The sequence below is a fragment of the Silurus meridionalis genome, chromosome 17 (genome assembly GCF_014805685.1).
Source record: "Silurus meridionalis isolate SWU-2019-XX chromosome 17, ASM1480568v1, whole genome shotgun sequence".
Lineage (NCBI taxonomy): Eukaryota > Metazoa > Chordata > Actinopteri > Siluriformes > Siluridae > Silurus > Silurus meridionalis.
Genome location: NC_060900.1, coordinates 8,147,223 through 8,169,601, shown reverse-complemented (window position 1 = coordinate 8,169,601; position 22,379 = coordinate 8,147,223). Strand labels below are relative to the sequence as shown.

Here is a 22,379-nt window from a genome sequence, read left to right as displayed (position 1 = left end):
AAAAAATGCTGGTTTTATACTGGTTTTTATTGAAAAAACAGAATGTATGAAAAGTTAGGAACCATTAGAACTAAGAAATATCAAGAAGCACTTTCTCTACTATTTCAGCCAATATTATTGCCTTTTTTCACCTGTAAAGAAAAAAGTATTAAAAAAAATACATTTAAATACTTAATACATAAAAAAAAAATGTATATGCAGGTAAACCCATGATGTTTTTAACTTTTCTATTTCTATGAATAATTACAGCTAATGGAAATCAAGCAATGCTTCAATGTGCCTGATTATAATCGAAGCAGAAATGTAACCTCTTCAATAATATGCAGTAATAAAACAATATACATTTTATTGTGTTATCATACTTGATCTATTAATAAATATTACAAATGATAAAAAAAAATTCCCCACATTTTACAGTTAAAAAGGCCCTATTCTTTCATTCTATTTCTACTTGGCAAGATTTTACCCATTTTACCATTCATGAACGTGGATGCGTATGTTAAATGATTTATGTCTTTAAACTTTTGTGTATAGAGAAATATGCTGTACTTACCTTTAAGTGATAGTCATGAAATAAAAGATGGAGACAGGTCAGATGAAGACGGGAAGGATTTTAAGTGAAACAATATACCAGCCTAATTTTTTTAAACATTAATTATTTTCTTTAGAGTAAACATCTATCTATCCTAGTTAAGATTTCAGAAGATATGAAATGTCCCAGGAATACAGAAGATTAGGCTGGTATTAGTATAATACACATTGGATGGAACAGCAGTCCATCATGGACAACTAAAAGCAAATTAACATAGTCAATTAACCTATTATAATTTTACTGTATCAACATAGGAGTACACACACAGACACACACACAGACACAGACACACACACACACACACACACACACACACACACACACACACACACACACACACACACACACACAACCCAAGCTCAGGATAAATCAAGGACTCTGGAGCTGTAAGGTGGCAATGCTTTGTGCAAGTCTTTATATCCTAAACAGTGCTGTTGTTGTCAACCCTTATACCCTTATATCAGCTCTATTTTTAAGCCATATTTTGGTAATAATAAAACATAAACACATTATAAAATTGACTATGATTTAGAGCAATGGAAAAGTGATTAAATATTGAAAAATAATTATATTTGAAGTAAAAGATGCCTCTGCAATCTGAAACCCCAGACAAATACAATAATTATCTTTACTACTACTACTACTACTACTATTACTAAATCATCATCATTATCATCATCATCATCATCATCATCATCATCAATAAGATAATAATAAACATACATAAAAAAAAAGCTTTCACATGTGTTTATCTTTTTTATAATGTATAATTTATAATATTATTTAAGTTTCAGTCATAGTCATATTAGTGAGGTTAGTTATTTTAATTTGGTGAATGGTGACTAAAACGTGTAAATATACAAAACAGATTTCTTTCCAGTAACATCTTAATAATTTTGAAGAATTTTAATAATATTTTTTTATTTAAAATACATTATCTTTTAAAATACTATTATAAATTACTACTATTACTACTAAAACTACCATTGCTACTAATAAATTATAACCATCATCATCATCGTCATCATCGTCATCGTCATCATCATCATCATCAATAAAAAAAAAAAACAATAACAAACATAAACACTATATTTAAAACCACACTGGCTTGCAAAATTTCTAATGTGTTTATATTTTTGTAAAACATCATTAAATGATTAAAATAATTTCAGTTGCAGTATAAGTCATCATAGTGAAATAATTATTTACATTTTATGAATAGTGACTGAAATGTACCAATATAGTTAATGGATCTTTGTCAAATAACATATTAATAAAGCTGAGCAATATTAATGAAAAAAATACTGAATCAAAAAATTATTATGGTACTTATCCCTGATTATCTTTACTCCATTATAATAAACGCCTTACGCAAATATCGTAAAATATCGCGTGATTTGCCTTCAATCCTATTAAAACCTCTTATCAATACAATCCTGTTATTTAAACGGCGTTAGGACCCTGGGAAACGGGCGTGACCAGGGTGTGTCCTAAATGACCTTCTAAAAAATACAAAAGTCACTATACACGATTTAAAATCCTAATTCCATGCACGTTGTAGTGCACTTTAAAGGGAACTAAGCTTTCAATTTGGAATTGAGCCTAGGACCCCCCCCCCGGTTCTGATTTTCAGCTAAGCTAAGCAGTGCGCATGGGCGTCGTGTTCGTGCTCGTGCCCCGATAGCGCGAGCAGCTTGTGCGAAGGTTACCTGCTTAAAGGAGACGCAGAAGGAAAAATATCAATAAAATAGACGAGTTTCGAGCGGAAATCCTAGGTAATATAAATGACTAATATTATTAAAACGTTGAAGACAAACCAAAAAGTTTACAACAAGTGTCGGAAAGTGTGAGTAACAGAAGTGTGACTGGATTCTTCAGAAATAGAGGAGTAAAGTTTTCGGCGCTTTACAAAAAAAAAAAAAAAACAAGAAGAAGAAGTCTTGTGTATGTACTTTTCTGTAAATATATATTTCTGAGTGAATTTTCTGGTGTGTATAACACTTTGTAAAGAGTGAGGTATGAGTCAGCCGGAGGAGCGTCAGCTCGAGTCAGCTGAAGTTTCCGCTGTTGGACCGCCGCTTTGTTGATCTGCGAGCACTGAGACACAGGTTCGGCTCTGAGCTGGGAGACAGTGGACATGTCTAAAACCATCCAGAAGAGAAACCACTGGACGGGCAGAGTGAATGAGTGCTCGTTGCGCAGGAGCAGTACCGGGGAGCTGGGTGTGGAGCTGCGCGGCGGGGCAGAGAGCGGACAGTTCGCCTACGTCGCGGCGGTGAGGGACGATGTGGTGTATCAGTACGGCCAGCTCTCTCAAGGAGACTTACTGCTCGAGGTCGAAGGTTTGCCCGTATCCGGCTTACCCCTGTACGACGTGCTGGCTCTGCTGGACAACACCAAAGACCCCGTGCGGATGAAGACAGTCCGCCAAGGTGAGCTCGGGATCTGGGGGACACCTTTTTCCTGATACTTTACAGCAGCGAGCACTTTTACTACAGCATTTAGACTTGTGTATAACAGTAACATACTGGTCACATGAATAAGCAGCATAACCTGATTATATAGGCATGACGAAGCAGGTGGCTTTTCAGTGCCTTTGGGAACTTTTGGTGGGATGGTAAAAGTAGGACAGCAGAGAGATATAGAGAGAGAGATAGAGAGAGAGAGAATAGAAATTGACTACACACCCCTCAAAAATTCTCTAAGGTGCATAAAACCATGATGAATCAAAGTCAGATCTTTTCCCCACTCTATAATGTGATTTTATCACAAAGCCAACCAAATCATTTCAATAACCTGATTACATGTGTATTGCACTTAATCAAGTGACAGTGCTCAGAATAGACCACTCACATTTACTCTTATTCACTCACATTCACTCACATTTACTCTTATTCACTCGTATTTACTCTTATTTTACTTATATTCACTCTTATTCACTCACATTCACTCACATTCACTCTTATTCACTCTTATTCACTCTTATTCACTCACATTCACTCTTGTTCACGCTTATTCACTCTTATTCACTCTTATTCACTCACATTCACTCTTATTTACTCTTATTCACTCCTATTCACTCTTATTCACTCTTATTCACTTACATTCACTCTTATTCACTCACATTTACTCTTATTCACTCCTATTCACTCACATTCACTCTTATTCACTATTATTCAATCTTATTCAATCTTATTCACTCACATTCACTCTTATTTACTCTTATTCACTCTTATTCACTCCTATTCACTCACATTTACTCTTATTTAGTCTTATTCACTCCTATTCACTCTTATTCACTCACATTGACTTTTATTCACTAACATTTACACTTTTCACTCCTGTTCACTCACATTTACTCTTATTTACTCTTATTCACTCCTATTCACTCTTATTCACTCACATTTACTTTTATTCACTAACATTTACTCTTTTTCACTCCTGTTTACTCACATTTACTCTTATTTACTCTTATTCACTTACATTCACTCTTATTTACTCACATTTACTCTTATTCACTCTTATTCACTCACATTTACTCTTATTCACTCTTATTCACTCCTATTCACTCATTCACTCTCATTCACTCTTATTCACTCACATTCACTCTTATTCACTCTTATTCACTCACATTCACTCTTATTCACTCTTATTCACTCCTATTCACTCTCATTCACTCTTATTCACTGTTATTCACTCACATTTACTCTTATTCACTCTTATTCACTCACATTCACTCTTATTCACTCACATTTACTCTTATTCACTCCTATTCACTCACATTCACTCTTATTCACTCACATTTACTCTTATTCACTATTATTCAATCTTATTTACTCACATTCACTCTTATTCGCTCTTATTTACTCTTATTCACTCTTATTCACTCCTATTCACTCACATTCACTCTTATTCACTCTCATTTACTCTTATTCACTCCTATTCACTCACATTTACTCTTATTTACTCTTATTCACTCCTATTCACTCTTATTCACTCACATTTACTTTTATTCACTAACATTGACTCTTTTTCACTCTTATTCACTCTCATTTACTCTTATTTACTCCTATTCACTCACATTCACTCTTTTCACTCCAATTTACTCTAATTTGCTCTTATTCACTAACATTTACTCTTATTTACTCTGATTCACTCTAATTCACTCTTATTCACTCTTGTTTACTCTTATTCACTCTTATTCACTATTATTCAATCTTATTTACTCACATTCACTCTTATTCACTCTTATTTACTCTTATTCACTCTTATTCACTCCTATTCACTCACATTCACTCTTATTCACTCTCATTTACTCTTATTCACTCCTATTCACCACATTTACTCTTATTTACTCTTATTCACTCCTATTCACTCTTATTCACTCACATTTACTTTTATTCACTAACATTGACTCTTTCTCACTCTTATTCACTCTCATTTACTCTTATTTACTCCTATTCACTCACATTCACTCTTTTCACTCCAATTTACTCTTATTTACTCTTATTCACTCTAATTCACTCTTGTTTACTCTTATTCACTCTTATTCACTCACATTCACTCTTATTCACTCACATTCACCACATTCACTCTTATTCACTCTTTTTACTTATATTCACTCACATTCACTCTTATTCACTCACATTCACTCTTAATTACTTTTATTCACCACATCCACTCTTATTCACACTTATTCACTCTTATTCACTCCTATTCACTCACATTCACTCTTATTCACTCTCATTTACTCTTATTTACTCCTATTCACTCACATTTACTCTTATTTACTCTTATTCACTAACAGTTACTCTTTTTCACTCCTGTTCACTCACATTCACTCTTTTCACTCCAATTTACTCTTATTTGCTCTTATTCACTAACATTTACTCTTATTCACTCCTATTCACTCACATTTACTCTTATTCACTCATTTACTCTTATTCACTATTATTCAATCTTATTTACTCACATTCACTCTTATTCACTCTTATTTACTCTTATTCACTCTTATTCACTCCTATTCACTCCTATTCACTCACATTCACTCTTATTCACTCTCATTTACTCACATTCACTCACATTCACTCTTTTTACTTATATTCACCACATTCACTCTTAATTACTTTTATTCACTCACATCCACTCTTATTCACACTTATTCACTCTTATTCACTCCTATTCACTCACATTCACTCTTATTCACTCTCATTTACTCTTATTTACTCCTATTCACTCACATTTACTCTTATTTACTCTTATTCACTAACAGTTACTCTTTTTCACTCCTGTTCACTCACATTCACTCTTTTCACCCAATTTACTCTTATTTGCTCTTATTCACTAACATTTACTCTTATTCACTCCTATTCACTCACATTTACTCTTATTCACTCACATTTACTCTTATTCACTATTATTCAATCTTATTTACTCACATTCACTCTTATTCACTCTTATTTACTCTTATTCACTCTTATTCACTCTTATTCACCCTATTCACTCACATTCACTCTTATTCACTCTCATTTACTCACATTCACTCACATTCACTCTTTTTACTTATATTCACTCACATTCACTCTTATTCACTCCTATTCACCACATTCACTCTTATTCACTCACATTTACTCTTATTCACTATTATTCAATCTTATTTACTCACATTCACTCTTATTCACTCTTATTCCATCTTATTCACTCTTATTCACTTACATCCACTCTTATTTAATCTTATTCACTCTTATTCACTCTTATTCACTTTTATTCACTCTTATTCACTCATATTCCTCACATCCACTCTTATTCACTCTCATTTACTCTTATTCACTCACATTTACTTTTATTCACTAACATTGACTCTTTTTCACTCTTTTCACTCTCATTTACTCTTATTTACTCCTATTCACTCACATTCACTCTTTTCACTCCAATTTACTCCAATTTACTCTTATTCACTTTTTAAACTTATATTCACTCTTATTCACTCACATTCACTCTTATTTACTCACATTCACTCTTATTCACTCTTATTCACTCTTATTCACTCATATTCACTCACATTCACTCTTATTTACTCTCATTTACTCTTATTCACTCCTATTCACTCTTATTCACTCTTATTTACTTTTATCACTAACATGTACTCTTTTTCACTCCTGTTCACTCACATTTACTCTTATTTACTCTTATTCACTTACATTTACTCTTATTCACTCTTATTTACTCTTATTCACTCTCATTTATTCTTATTCACTCCTATTCACTCACATTCACTCTTTTCACTCCAATTTACTCTTATTTGCTCTTATTCAATAACATTTACTCTTATTTACTCTTATTCACTCACATTTACTCTTATTCACTCACATTTACTCTTATTCACTCTTGGTCACTCTAATTTACACACATTTGCTCTTATTCACTCACATTTACTCTTATTCACTCTTGGTCACTCTAATTTACACATTTTCTCTTATTCACTCACATTTACTCTTATTCACTCTTATTTACTCACTTTTACTCTTATTCACTCACATTTACTCTTATTCATTTACATTTACTCTTATTTACTAACTTTCACTCTTACTCACTTTCACTCTTATTCACTCAATTTCACTCTTACACACTTTCACATTTATTCACTCACTCTTACTCACATTTACTCACTTTTACACTTATTTACTCACATTCACCCTTATTCACTCACATTTACTCTTATTCACTTTCTTTCACTCTTATTCACTCTAATTCACTCTTATTCACTCACTTTCACTCGCTTTCACTCTTATTCAGTCACATTCACACCTGTCATCCAATAAAGTGATTCTGATCAACCTCAGAAGATCTGCTTTTTTTGTGTAGGATTTCAGAGAGATTCCAACGACTGTAAAACAAGGTATTGATAATGGAAGGGATACAAAAGACTTAGATAAACATTAGATGTGCTTGGGAACTCTGGGAAGCCATCATTAAAAAAGAGAGAAAATGGAGCATCACATATGACATTAACAATAACAGGACATCCCTCCAAAATGCAGGAACATATTGGTAGGCTGCCAAGGGACCTAAGACAATATTAATAGAGTTGTTATATCTCTTTCTCATAAAAAAATATATCTTAGAAATAGAAGATAAACGAATATACAATAAAATAACTTTTTGGGCAACCCTAAAAAATATTTTTAGCAAAAGAAAAGGACCCAAAAAAACATTATACCAGTGGTGAAGCATGGTGGCGGTGGCATCATGCTTTAGTATATACAGCTGGAGACCAAGACACTTTCACCTTCCAGCATGAGCAACCCAAAGCACAAATCCAATGGTGCAAAATATATCTTAGCACTGGAAACTATTATGTTATTAATATAATTTATATATCTATTATAGTCTGATAGTTAATTTACCATAAGCCAAATGTACAGTTATCACAACTATTTCTAGGCCAATTTCAAGCTTACTTAGTTTATTGCCAATTAGTTTTTCTAATTTTAAGTATTTATTTCTAGAAAGTTTCTAGAAGTTCAAAACATGTTCAAAAAAAGATTTAGAGTGTGCACAACAATTACAGAGACCAACAGGGACAGAGGCACCTAGAGAGAGACAGAAAGACAAAAAGTGAGAGAGGAAGAGAGAAAGAGGAAGTAACAGAGAGGGAAAGGGAGAGAGGCAGAGGGAGTGAGACAGAGGCAATAATGGAAAGAGAAAGAGAGGCAGAAGAAAAGAGGCAGAGGAAGTAACAGAGAGAGGAGAGAGACAGAGGAGAGAGACAAAACAGTAACAAAGAGAGGCGAGACAGAGGCAGTAACAGAGAGAGAGAGAGAGAGAGAGAGCGAGAGAGAGAGGCAGTAACAGAGAGGGATAGAGGCAGGTGGAGAGAGAGAGAGGCAGATGGAGAGAGAGAGAGGCAGTAAAGAGAGAGAAAGAGAGACAGAGGCAGTAACAGAGAGGAAAAGACAGTGGCAGTAACAGAGTGAGGGAGAGAGTAGAGGCAGTAACAGAGCGAGGGAAAGAGACAGAGGCAGTAACAGAGCGAGGGAGAGAGACAGAGGCAGTAACAGAGAGGGAGAGACAGTGGCAGTTACAGAGTGAGGGAGAGAGTAGAGGCAGTAACAGAGCGAGGGAAAGAGACAGAGGCAGTAACAGAGCGAGGGAGAGAGACAGAGGCAGTAACAGAGAGAGGAGAGACAGTGGCAGTTACAGAGTGAGGGAGAGAGACGGAGGCAGTAACAGAGCGAGGGACAGAGACAGAGGCAGTAACAGAGAGGGAGAGACAGAGGCAGTAACAGAGAGAGGAGAGAGACAGAGGCAGTAACAGAGAGAGAGAGAGAGAGAGAGAGAGAGAGAGAGAGAGAGAGACACAGGCAGTAACAGAGAGAGAGAGAGACAGAGGCAGTAACAGAGAGAGAGAGAGAGAGAGAGAGAGAGAGAGAGAGAGAGAAAGAAAGAGAGACAGAGGCAGTAACAGAGAGAGAGAGAGAGAGAGAGAGAGAGAGAGAGAAAGACAGAGGCAGTAACAGAGAGAGGAGAGACAGAGGCAGTAACAAAGAGAGGGAGAGACGTGGTTGCTGTTTGGTGTTAAGCTATTCTGACACTTTGAAGAGCAGGATTTTGACCAGAAGTAAAACATTCACTTAGTAGTAGACATGCAAAGCACATGCACACGCGCACATGCACGCACGCGCTCTAACACACACACGCACACACACACACACACACACACACACACACACACACACACACACACACACAGTTAAGAGGCACTGGTCAGATACAGTATTTAATGAAGACAAATGGAAACCAAGTACATTGGGTAGATGAGTAGAACTAAGCAGGAGCACAGGACCCAGACATCACATGTGTTTAGTGCTTGTAAAAACCTGTCTAATAAAACAAACCCAAAACTTGTAGAAAAAACTATGTGTGTGTGTGTGTGTGTGTGTGTGTGTGTGTGTGTGTGTGTGTGTGTGTGTGTGTGTGAAGCTTTTAGAAAGATAGTAAGATTAACCCGAGTGTAGATTAAATGTACTTCCACTTTTAAGCCAGTAGTATCACATGGCTCTGATTATTTCTGGAGATGTACTCTATGGGCCTATAATGGGCCTGAATCACAAGCTCTCTCTCTCTCTCTCTCTCTCTCTCTCTCTCTCTCTCTCTCTCTCTCTCTCTCTCTCTCTCCCCACACACATAACACACACAAAGATGATGAGTGTAGAAAATGGTGATCTTTTGTGTTAATGAGCTCCTCCTCTCATTTTCTATGCCTGCATAGGAGCTATATAGTTTGCATATGTCAGTGATGGAAATCATAAATATAACCAATAATTAATTATGAATATCAGGGGCTGTAATCATGAAGTCACAGCCTGTTTGATGGTGTAGACCAGTGGTCCCCAACCCCGGGCCGTGGACCGGCACCGGTCTGTGGGTAAATTTTTACTGGGCCGCACAGAAAGAATAAATAACTTACATTATTTCCATTTTATTTATTATCTGCTTCTAAACGAGGTTTTATTTTGGAAAATTACCGGATTCTCTTCGCCACATCTGTCTATGACTCACACTTGATGCATGTCATAATGCCTCGGTCACATGTCTTACCTACCGGTACATCCGCTACCTTCTTAAAGGGGCTGCTCCGGCCGCTAACACATTATACATTACCGCTAAATTCAAACCCCCAAGCAAGCAAAATGAACAAAAAACAACACAGTGGATTCACGTTTATTATGATATTTATAAAATATCAGTTTTTATGCCGGTCGTATCATTTTATTTTGTTGTATTTATCCGCCACACCTTAATGGCCGGTCCGTGAAAATATTGTCTGACATTAATTCGGTCCGTGGTGCAAAAAAGGTTGGGGACCACCGGTGTAGAGAGCAGCATTTGTCGCTCACACACCTAAGCCACATCTTTGAGCTCTGTGACTGTGAGGAGTTTCTGCACCTGTTCCATGTCTATGTGGGTTTTCTCTGAGCTTTCAGATTTCCTTTTTACCTCCCTAAAACATGCCTGTGGGTGTAGATTGGCCAACACTGAATTGTGAGTAAGTGTGTTTGTGTGTGGACTGGGGTTATGTCTAAGGTGTATACTGAACTTATACCCAGTGTTTAAAGTATAGGCTCTGGATCCACCATGGAGTTTTAATAGCAGCTCAAACAGCAGGCACTAATTTGACCTGGTCATTTAGAAGTGTTAGAGAGTGGGATATATGTTGCCTAACAAAACAAAACAAAAATATTTTACGTTCTTCTGTGTGATCAGGATAAAGTGATAACTGAAGAATGTGACTAAGAGCAATGTGACAATATGATTTGAACATATGATGTTCAATTATTCCACAGTCCACACTAAAAAACTCCCACTGTTCCTCAGAGTAACAAACTGCAAACTGGATCATAAAACCTGTTTAATTGTTACTTTTTTCTGTTTTTATTGACAAACTATTTATTTTTGTAGGGGCTACAATATCATAGAAAAGTCATAGAATATTAGAATTCTTCTAGGGCTACACGTACATGTAAAAGGGGATTGTTACATTTTTACTTTATTAGTATAAAAAACTCAAATAAGAAGTTTATGAAACAAAAACACACTTTTTTAATACACACAAAAACAGTCAAATTAAAGTCTGCATCCGGATTGAGCTCTTATGTTGGCAGATTACACTGAAATATCAGAGAACAACATTCTGCTGCATATCTGACAGAGACTATAGGATTGTATAGCGAGATAAATGACAGGCAGTTGAGAGTGAACTGAGTGACTATAAATAATGAACACATGGACAAGAGGTTAAAAGGATAGAAGGAAATGTGTTGAAAATGTTCCTTTCATCTTACATTCCAACACAACCTTCCATGTCATCTATTGGTCATGCTAATTTCACACTCACACACTCTTACACCTGTGCTTTTTTTCACAGCTTCACATGGCCTTGAATGGCTTTGTGTGTGTTTACTTGGGAAATCATTGACAGAGTTTTGTAAGACTAACTATTGCTGCAATGATTTAGCAATAACACTACACCTCAGTTAATCTGACATTTCCTAAGCATGGACAGAACTAACCCTAAATTCTTCTGGGAATATACAATGATCAAGCATACCTTTATGGTCACCGATCAGGCATAATATTATGACCACCGGCCTTATATTGTGTTGGTCCCCCATTTGGCAAAACAGTCCTGACCCATCAAGCATTAATAGCATTGCCTTCTTCAGCAATTTGAGCGACAGGAGCTTGTCGGATCGGACCACACTGACATCCCCACAGCATGATTCTGCCACCACCATGCTTCACTATACGGATGGTATTGGCCAGGTGATAAGGGGTGCCTGGTTTCCTCCAGACATGACGCTTGGCATTCAGGCCAAGAGCCACTCTACCGTACAGGCCTGATTGGTGGAGTGCTGCAAAGATGGTTGTTCTTCTGGAAGCTTCTCTCTCGACAGAGAAATGCTAAAGATATTTCAGAGTGACCATCGGGTTCTTGGTCATTTCCCTGACTAAGGCACTTCTTCCCTGATCGCTCAGTTTGGCTGGGGGGCCCGCTCTAGGAAGAGTCCTGGTGGTTCCAAACTTCTTCCTTTTACGGATGACAGAGGCCACTGTGCTCACTGGGACCTTCAGTGCTGCAAAGATTCTTCTGTTTCCTTCACCAGATCTGTGCCTTGATACAATCCTGTCTCAGAGGTCTAAAGACAATTCCTTGGACTTCATGGCCTGGTTTGTTTGTTCTCTGACATGCACAGTTAACTGTGGAACCTTTATATAGACAAGTGTGTGCCTTTCAAATCATGTCCAATCAACTGAATTTCCCACAGGTGAACTCCAAACCAAGTTGCAGAAACATCTCAACGATGATCAGCGGAAACAGCATGTATTTAAGTTCAATTTTAAGTGTCATGGCAAAGGCTGTGAATACTTATGTGACTTTTACATTTCTTTATTTTTAATACATTTGCAAAGATTTCAAACACACTTCTTTCATATTGTCATTATGGGGTATTGTTTGTAGAATTTTCAGGAAAATATTGAATTTAATCCATTTTGAATTAAGGCTGTAACATAACAAAATGTAGATAATATTGTAGATAAAAACCTTGGACCTCAGTCCTGTTCAGCCCGTTTCTTCTTATACTTGATGAAGGCGATTCTGATACAGTTGTACAATTTTGTTTATTTCATCTTAATTGTGATCCAAACTCTCCTTGACATGCTCCTTCTGATTGTAGTTGTGTGTACACACATGAGAATGTAAATGAGAGACCATGGTTATGGGACTGATGTTTGCATTTCTTTCTAGACTTGGAGTGGAATTTAAACTGATCTGGTCTTCTTGAAAAGGGTGGTCTGGAATTCCCTTCAGTTGAACCGTGGGAAAGAGTGGTTTCGTTTACTGATATATAGACCAGACATGTGTAGGTCCATAACACTGTAACTTGTCTGCTTTTGTGGTTTGAGCGGAATCATTATTCTTTAATATGGGTTCGGTTCTTCGTTTTCAGGTAGTCTTGCACCAGGCGTCTGAGAAAAACACTGTTCTTCTTCTAAAACCTTTTCTTAACAAAATGGATTTTTTATTTGGGAAAATAATAAAACAGCACATGGAAGAACGTAATGCCTGCCATTCTAAACAGCAGAGTTTCGCCCAACTTTACAAATGAAGTTACAGTTTATCTTAGAGTTGCAAATTGCCTGTACAGAGGCAATGTATAAAAAGGTGAGAGAGAGAGAGAGAGAGAGAGAGAGAGAGAGAGAGAGCGCGTTCTTGCTGACACTATCCAGCAGCTGGAACAATGTGAACAATGTAAGTCTTGTTCAGATAATGGTTATCATGAGACCGACTGGCCTGTACTGTTTTTCTCAAGTAGAACTCTCTGGAGTCGCGCTGACGGCAAACACACGTTGTCAAGGTGCAGTGCGGATCAAAAGCCCTGGCAAATAAAAGCGTGACCATGCGGAAACAGATCAGGCTCAAAGGTTGTTCCGTGCAGGTGTTTCCTATTGTTAGAGCCAATTGTGTGTGTGTGTGTGTGTGTGTGTGTGTGTGTGTGTGTGTGTGTGTGTGTGTGTGTGTGTGAGTAAAGCAAAAGTCAGACAAGAGGTGAAGTACACATAACTGACCTTAGGTTTATATTTTATAATACTAGTCACTAAAGTAGAAACCTCTAAACGCCATTATATTACACTTCAGTCTAATGTTTAAGACGAATTATTGCTCACTTATTCGGCAGATTCAGCAACCTGTGATTTTTGTCATCTATTCGCCAGCCATCATCAATGTTACTGATTTTAAAATAGTGATATATCTATCACAGCTCATGCTCTTACAACAGTTTACAGTATTTTAAGAATAATACCTAATGATTAAATGCTGTATGTCCAGCATATGTTTTGTAAATTTTTTTTTACACATTGTGTAGTCTGTTCTGATAGTTGTTGTACAGAGAGAGAAAGTGAGATATTGACATGGATATGGAGAGTTAATAGAGGGTCAGAGAAACAAAAAGAAAGATAAGGGAAGGGATGTAGGGTGGTTACACCCCCCTGTTGAGAGAAAAGGATGCCCGACATTCCTGGGAAGTGAAGCCTCCTTGTTCGTGTCAGTGAGCCAGACGTCCTCTTCCCACCTGCCCCCATCCCCCAAAACCTCTGAGTCAGCACAGTTTCTTTTTTTGCATTATCTATCTCTCTTTTCTTTTGTTATAGCTCCTGCTGTACTAGTCTCTTTTCCTGGCTTAATTTCTATTTCAATCTCATTTACGTAAACATCCTTCACATCAGGCTGTAGCACACCATCCCGACATGGATTATTTTCCTATAACAGCATATTGTGTTTTATTCTTCACTCAGCTCGTTATATTTCAAATCAGCAAACAGTGAATATTAGCAGTTAGAGTCATTATTCATAGACATGACTTAAACCACAGAGAATTTCATTTGTTTCTATTTAAACCAGTAATAAGGAGGTTATTAGTAATAATTATGTATATTACTGTATGTAGATATTACATTCTATAATTTACTTAAAATAGTCTTTTTTAACATTCATGCATTTATATAAATGGCCAATTATGTGGCGGTGTATGTACAAAATAGAAAAAAAAGAGCTTCAGGTCACGTTTACAGCGAATCTTCTGGGAATTTTATGAGCAGCCATCTCTGGAGGTCAGCAAGGTGTGAAAAACATCCAGTGAGCATCGGCTTAGTGGGTGGCAAGGACAGTTGAATGAGGGTGGTCAGAGGAGAATGGCTACACTGGTTTTAGCTGACAGTGGTGTTGAGCAGAAAATCATCTCAGAAAAACATAACACTTTAAACTTTGAGGCAGTAACAGCACACCGAGGTTCTACTCCTGTCAGCCAAATGTGAAGCTACATAGCTACAGGTTTACCCAATCAGTTTCAACAGCGTCAGATTCTAAATAAATAGTATTTACACACAGATTTAATACCAGTTAGAGCACAAACATGGCACAAACGTGTACAGAAAGTAAGAGTTATCAGTGGGTATTTTATGGTGTAGATAACATTCTCTCTCTTTGTAGACTTATGCATTCATGTTATTTTGTTAGTGTAACAACTCTTAGTATACTGAGTATACACACCTATACCTGAACATCTTATAGGTTAAGTGTTGTACCTGCTTCGACTTTTTCAGAGATTTCAGTAGGGTTCAAGGTACACTTTTTTGTGTATATGAGCATTTCTCTGTGTGTGTGTGTGTGTGTGTGTGTGTGTGTGTGTGTGTGTGTGTGTTGTGTGTGTTGTGTGTATGTGTTTGTTTATACATGCAGTCCATAAAAACCTTTACTCGTTTTTATTTATTTCCTACCCTCTAAATCCACTCTTGTTCTAGAAAAGGTGTATTTCTGCTTACTGTAGAAGCACACCTTTTTTACTTTTTTCCTTGAAAGTGTTCTCAGGCATACTGCTTCATGTTAGATTAACCTTAACATGTTAAACATGTATATGTTTCAGTAGTAAGTGTACAATTATGCATAAAATTGACTTCAGAGGGAGAAAGTTTGAGTGTGGAATTACATGATGTCGCTGGTCTGAAGTGGGAAAAACATTAGCACCTCTGAGTTCACTTGCAACTCCTCAGTCACTTGCAGAACTGAGGGGCTGATCAGACCATCCCGCTTTACCGAGTAGGAATTGAGTTGAAGAGTGTGTGAATTTATATTTGTAAATTTTTTTTGTAGTTGCATTTTGGAAATGACAAGTTTGACAGGAATGGATAAGACACACACAAAATACAAAGCATTAATGCTATTATAAGGAAAGATGCATGTAGTCATTAAGATACTTTTGGCTAATACAGGTGTGTGTGGGTGTGTGTGTGTGTGTGTGTGTGTTATGCATGTTCTAAATATAATCATGTTTTATATATATATATATATATATATATATATATATATATATATATATATATATATATATATATATATACATACATACATACATTTAGAATGTGACTGAAAACCATGAAAAAAATATATTTTCTCGGAGAATCACACAAACCAAAAAAAGTATTACACTGTGCAATATGATTTTTAAAGCACAAGATTTATTTGTTTTTCTTTAAATCTTGGAGTGACGATGATGGACAGGATTAGAAACGAGTTTATTAGAGGGACAGCGCATGAAGGACGTTTTGGAGACAAAGTGAGGGAGGTGAGATTGAGATGGTTTGGACATGTGCAGGAGGGACATGGGGTATATCGGTAGAAGAATGCTGAAGATGGAGCCACCAGGTAGGAGGAAAAGAGGAAGACCAAGGAGGAGGTATATGGATGTGGTGAGGGAAGACATGAGGGTAGTTGGGGTAAAAGAGGCAGATGTAGAGGACAGTGGGGTATGGAGACGGATGATCCGCTGTGGCGACCACTAATGGGAGCAGCCCAAAGGAGAAGAAGAAGTCAATAGAAATATCACCTTTACAGATAATATGTTGTGATGAATGTATACCAGGGAGCGCACATGAATACTGACCGGGAAGTAATTTAGGATTTGGTCCAACCTTCTTTGCGTGCATAAAACAATTCCTGCATGAAGACAGTGTATGATGATTAGACCATATTATTTGCATCTTGTTTTGTATTATTTCTAGAAGACATTTATAATATTTATATTATTTTTATAAACCCTGGTCACAGGTGCAGCAGTAACCATGTGTAAGATCTAGAATTCAACTTTTTAGTAGGTTAAAGTATAAATTCCAACTGATTATCCGCTGAGGAGTTTGAAGCTCCTCTCTTCTCTTCACTTCCTGAATTCCCTGTCATTTTCATAGCAATCCTTTCTGTGTGTCATTTACCCGTCTCCTTTAATTACACGCCAGGAGAAATCCTGAGGTCTTATCACTCATCAACCTTCTGGTTCGCCTTTTGCCTTTCATCTGACCTAGCTGAGAAACACACACACACACACACACACACACACACACACACACACACACACACACACACACACACACCCACTGTCTGCATTCTAGTATGCTCTACAGGTATAAGTTGTTACTCCTTTTAGAAGCTTGTTATACACGGCTATTTTATAACCATAATCTGTCTTTAATTTAAGCGTATGATAGTTGAGAAGAGAGAGAACAATTCTCTGCAAGCTTGTGGCCCTCGAGGACCTGAATTTGACACTACTGTTATAGTTAAAAGATCATTGTGGAAGTTTTATAAAGCACACACAAACATGCACTCAGTACTTTTAGACCATGGAGGTTATTTAAACACATTGTGTAAGCAGAAGAGTGTGTAAGAATGATTGCTTATTTGTATGTGTGTGTGTGTGTGTGTGTGTGTGTGTGTGTGTGTGTGTGTGTGTGTGTCTGTGTCCTTAGAACATCTGGTCACACCTGGTCCTTAGACTCAGCTTTTTAATTATCTAATGACACACACACACACACACACACACACACACACACACGCACACACACAAACGCACACACTGTGTTATACGATACTTTTGCGCCTTAGGAGAAATCCCAAAAATATGCCGAGGATTTAGAAAAGATTTAAACGAGATTTAGCAGTTTAAAGCATTAAGTGGAAATTTGATCCTCTAAACCTTCATCGAAAAAATTCATATCTTTCAAATTTTGCAACTCCTCCTTAATCTCTTACAGCCATAGAATTATTCCTTGAAAGCCTAGAGCTGGTGATGGGTTAATGGTGATTAGGATACAAGTGTGTGTCTGTGTATGTGTGTGTGTGTGTGTGTGTGTGTGTGTGTGTGTGTGTGTGTGTGTGTGTGTGTGTAAGTTTTGTCATACTAGATGGTTTGGACACTAAAACTAGTCATGAATAGTTAAAGAGAATTATCTTCATTATTATCTTCATTATGATGAGTAATATCATCACACCACAATAACAGACTAATTCTCCTTCATGTCTTTGTGTTTTTCAAACATCCCATACCAGATTTGGTCTCTTTGCTGTTATAATATCCCGTTATAACACTCATTCAGTCATGAGAGCATAATGATATGAGTTTAGCACATTTGGTGTGCAGGGAATGTTCCAGTTTGTATCAAAGCTGTACAGTGAGGTCTGTGCCGGACACTCGAGTACTTTTACCAAATCCTTTGGTCATCCATGTTTCTCAGGAGTGGAAATCGTAATGCTTCAGCGTACAAAGACTTCATACACAATTGTGTTCTAGCTTTGCGATAGCAGTTTGCGGAGGAATACATGCCATGGGTCTGATGGTCAGATGTCAACATACTGTCTTGCAGTTTTTCCAGATGACGGTCTTTCTCTGTTCACCTCATTCATACGAGATGATTCATTGGGAATGAGTTTCTTTTTAAAAACATTTAGCTAGTAGCAATGTGTGTGTAGTTATGTGAACGTGTGAGTCTCTATATGAGCGTGTACAACAGTGTGTGGGAAAGACAGAGCATGAGAGCAACATGGAGTGAAAATGATCTTTTACAAATAGGAGTTCTCAATGATTATGTTTAGAGTTTAAGATAAGAAAAAGCAATTGTGAAAAACATTAATCTTAGATGTATATAGTCATGTCATTATTTAATATACCAGCAATGTTCCTCATATTCAGATCAGTTTCTATTATGTGCCATAGGGCTGGACAGCACCCCCTAATGGTTACCATTTTTTTCTGTTTTATTATATAAAAAAAAAATTATCAGTGATGTGTAAGATCATACATAGTGTGTAAATGAGTTAGACTGCTAATTGTAGGATCTGCCTAGAAGAAACTCAAATCTTAAAAATATACAGAAACCATTTTCCTGCACTTTTTCATAGTAATGGGCACAAACACAGGTCGTTTATGTAAAGAAGGCAGTGCTTAAGTTTTTAAATGAAATTCTTTTCCTATCTCAAACCTAGATGTAACCTGCCCTCGTATTTCTTTTTCCCGTGCCTTTTTAACGTGTGCATTGTTGTCTTGCCTGCTACAGGAAGACAAGCTCACAATGCACAATAAATAAATGTATTTATATCATGGGGTGTGCAGTATGAATTGCAGGACTGAGAGCGGAAACACCCCCAAAATACACATTTTGTATGCATAAGACTTACCAACCTTTATACATTTTTACACGCCAGCTCAACATTTTAACACTGCGTAAAGCAAAAATACAGCAAAAGATCCTGCCTTTTTTTTTGCCCCTGTAAAAATGGCAGATCAAAATATGAACCTGTGCAGGGGCTTTAAATGCACTGCTTGAAAGATGCTTTAACATGTTCTGTCAAGATAAATAGAAAATGTTTTGAATTCATAAAAGTAAAATAAAATTAATACAAATAAAGTATAAAGTAGAGTATATAATAGTATAAGTATAACTAAAAAGTATGAAAAACTAGAAAACAATAAAAAAAATTATATATATATATATATATATATATATATATATATATATATATATATATATATATATATATATATACACACACACACACACACACAAAGTGGAACCTCGATACTGGCGACCTTGACACTGTGACCTCAACAGTTCAACTAAGAGTAATTCGCGAAAAATTAGATAGTTTGCGAGAAGCCGCGAGTCTATCTTCTATTTAGGGTTTGAAAATACAGAGTAACATTTCAAAACAGTTTGTACTGATAAATTACACAAAATAAAATAAAACTCTTTTATTATTGTATTATTCATTTAAAGTAGTAAATAAAACATTTATGAAAAGTAATTCACAATTTTTGTTGTTTTCACTACAGTACATGTACACTTCCCTTCGAAAAAGGAACCATCAGAAGGAGAGTCAAAACCTCACGATGGCTCATAAAATGTAACCCCTGCGAATATCGGGATATATATATATATATATATATATATATATATATATATATATATATATATATATATATTGCACAGAAAGGGATTGAGTAGTTAGAGTTATTATCTATAGACATTATCCATAGACATGACATAAACCACAGGGAATTTCATTTGGTTACTAAGGAGGTTACTAGTAATAATTATGTATATTACTGTCTTACTGTATATATTACATTCTATATGTTACTTGGAATGTTACTTGGAATGCATTCATGCATTTATCGAAACAGCCAATTATGTGGCGGTGTATGTACAAAATCTTGCAGATGCAGCTCGAGAGCTTCAGGTCACGTTCACAGCGAATCTTCTGGGAATTTTATGAGCAGCCATCTCTGGAGGTCAGCAAGTGTGAAAAACATCCAGTGAGCATCGGCTTTTTCTGTCTCCTCCAGAGCTGATTGTTAGACAGAGTTCCCTCCAGGGATCGGAGGCTTAGTTTGATAAAATGCGATTCTATTGATTGTAGCCGATTTGATTTTCACTGTGTAAAACTTTCTGACTCTACAGAGGAGGTCACGCTGTCCGACTGGCTAAAGAAACTCTGCGAGAATTAATGTTGGGTCAAGCCCTGGAATTGCCAAGCTGCCACTCTTGGGCCCTTGAGCAAGGCCCTTAACCCTCTGTGCTCCATGGGCGCTGTATCATGGCTGACCCTGCGCTCTGGCCGAACAAGCTTGGATATGTGGAGCAAAGATTTTACGTTTAATTTAACAAGGATTTGTGTTTTTAGGAAAATAATGAATTTAGGCACTGTATTTTACCAAGCTAATTTCATTAGTTAATTTTCTATAATCTATAATTTCAATTTAGTTTTTCCTTGCCACAGGCTGCTCATCAGGGATAAATTCACCATTCACCTTGACTGTTGATTTCTATAAAGCTGCTTTGAGACAATGTCTGTTGTGAAAAGTGCTATAGAAATAAACTTGACTTGACTTGAGTATAATAGCATTGACATGCTGCAAGACAAATCCCAGGTTTAAATTTGTGTATTTGGTTTAAAATGAAATTGTTTCTAAAGTAACAACTTGTGCGGATATTTGAAATTTCTCTTAAACAAATCAAAGCTATGTGGTATTGGTGACCACAGTTTGACAGGTTAACACGTGACACGTGACATAAAAGAGTGATGTGTGCCATTTCTCTGTTACTTTTTTTTCCCACCTGCTGTTGTATAAGTTGTAAAGGTTATTTCACCTGTTGTTGTATGAGAATAATGAAAACCTGATGGCAAATTGATTTTATTTTTTTCCAACAAAAAGCAAACTACTAGAGAAGCAAATTCTTAGTCTAAGGAAATGAACTACTCTACTAGAAAATCAATTACACACAAACATAGAATCTATTAATAAGTAAAAAAAATGATTTGCCATTAATTTAACAATTCTGGCACTCAAGACATTTATGTGAATTATATATATATATATATATATATATATATATATATATATATATATATATATATATATATAAAATCTGATCAAATGTCTTTACAAATACACTTTTGTCCTAAGACTTTTTTCAAGACAAGAAAAGACACTGATTTGATGTTTATCTGTTTTGGATTTAATGTCTAATTGTCTCACCTGGTGCAAATTCATGTTTAGTTTTATGCAATAAAATCAACTCTGTAATGTTTATATGCAGGCAGCATGTAAAATATATGTAAAATATATCTAAAGTGCAGTGCCAGCTGCAAATTTTATAAAAACAAATGCCATTAAAATGCATAGAACAGCTTTTTCTAAAGACTGTAATTTTTATGTCATTTATGTCTCTCTCTTTCTCTCTCTCTCGCTCTCTCTCTCTCTCTCTCTCTCTCTCTCTCTCTCTCTCTCTCTCTCTCTTTCCTTGTCTGACTTACTATTACTGTCAGGTTGAATTTTCACTTAAATTTTACATGACAGTTTTTTTTCTCTGTTTACTTCTGCTGTTGTTGTAGTTCTCAATTCAGCCAGGAGAGGGCATTAGGGATTGCACAGGCTCTATACTGCGTTTTCATTGGCTGGCTGGAATGGGTTACCATGGTAACAAGGCGGGAGGAAGCAGATAGGGCCTATGGATTAGTGCGGAACAGAGGGCAGCATTGAGCTACAGAACACAAACACATGCGCACAGACACACAAAGGCCAACACTGAGCCTTCAGACATGAGCTGAATTATAATACACAATGCTTAGTCCTATCCACACACACACACACACACACACACACACACACACACACACACACACAATCCCAATTCTCAGAAAAATTGGATTTAAATAATTAAAACACATGAGTGTGTCCAGGGAATCACATGCACACAACTCTGCACATACATTACACAAGGCTATACATAAAACACAAATGTGTCTAAGAATGCACATTTAAATAGAGAGATCTTGAACACACACACACACATTTCCTTTCTTTCTCTCTCCTTCTCTCTCTCTCTCTTTCTC

General features: G+C 36.4%; 1 protein-coding gene across 17 annotated transcripts in view; it reads left to right on the top strand.

The window, feature by feature from the left end:
- The first annotated feature begins 2,252 nt into the window (after window positions 1–2,252).
- Window positions 2,253–22,379, top strand: part of magi1a (membrane associated guanylate kinase, WW and PDZ domain containing 1a) — a 98,579-nt gene continuing 78,452 nt past the window's right edge. For 10 of the 17 annotated variants that reach the window (XR_006928347.1, XM_046872004.1, XM_046871996.1 and 7 more), the window contains exon 1: window positions 2,254–3,024. Coding sequence is in view for 15 of the 17 variants with exons in the window: in XM_046872004.1 (XP_046727960.1) it covers window positions 2,730–3,024 (295 nt within the window). In the remaining 2 variants the exon portion in view is untranslated. Of the gene's footprint in view, window positions 3,025–22,379 lie in introns of all 17 variants that reach the window. The other 7 variants (XR_006928348.1, XM_046872002.1, XM_046872001.1 and 4 more) reach the window with 1 other exon arrangement.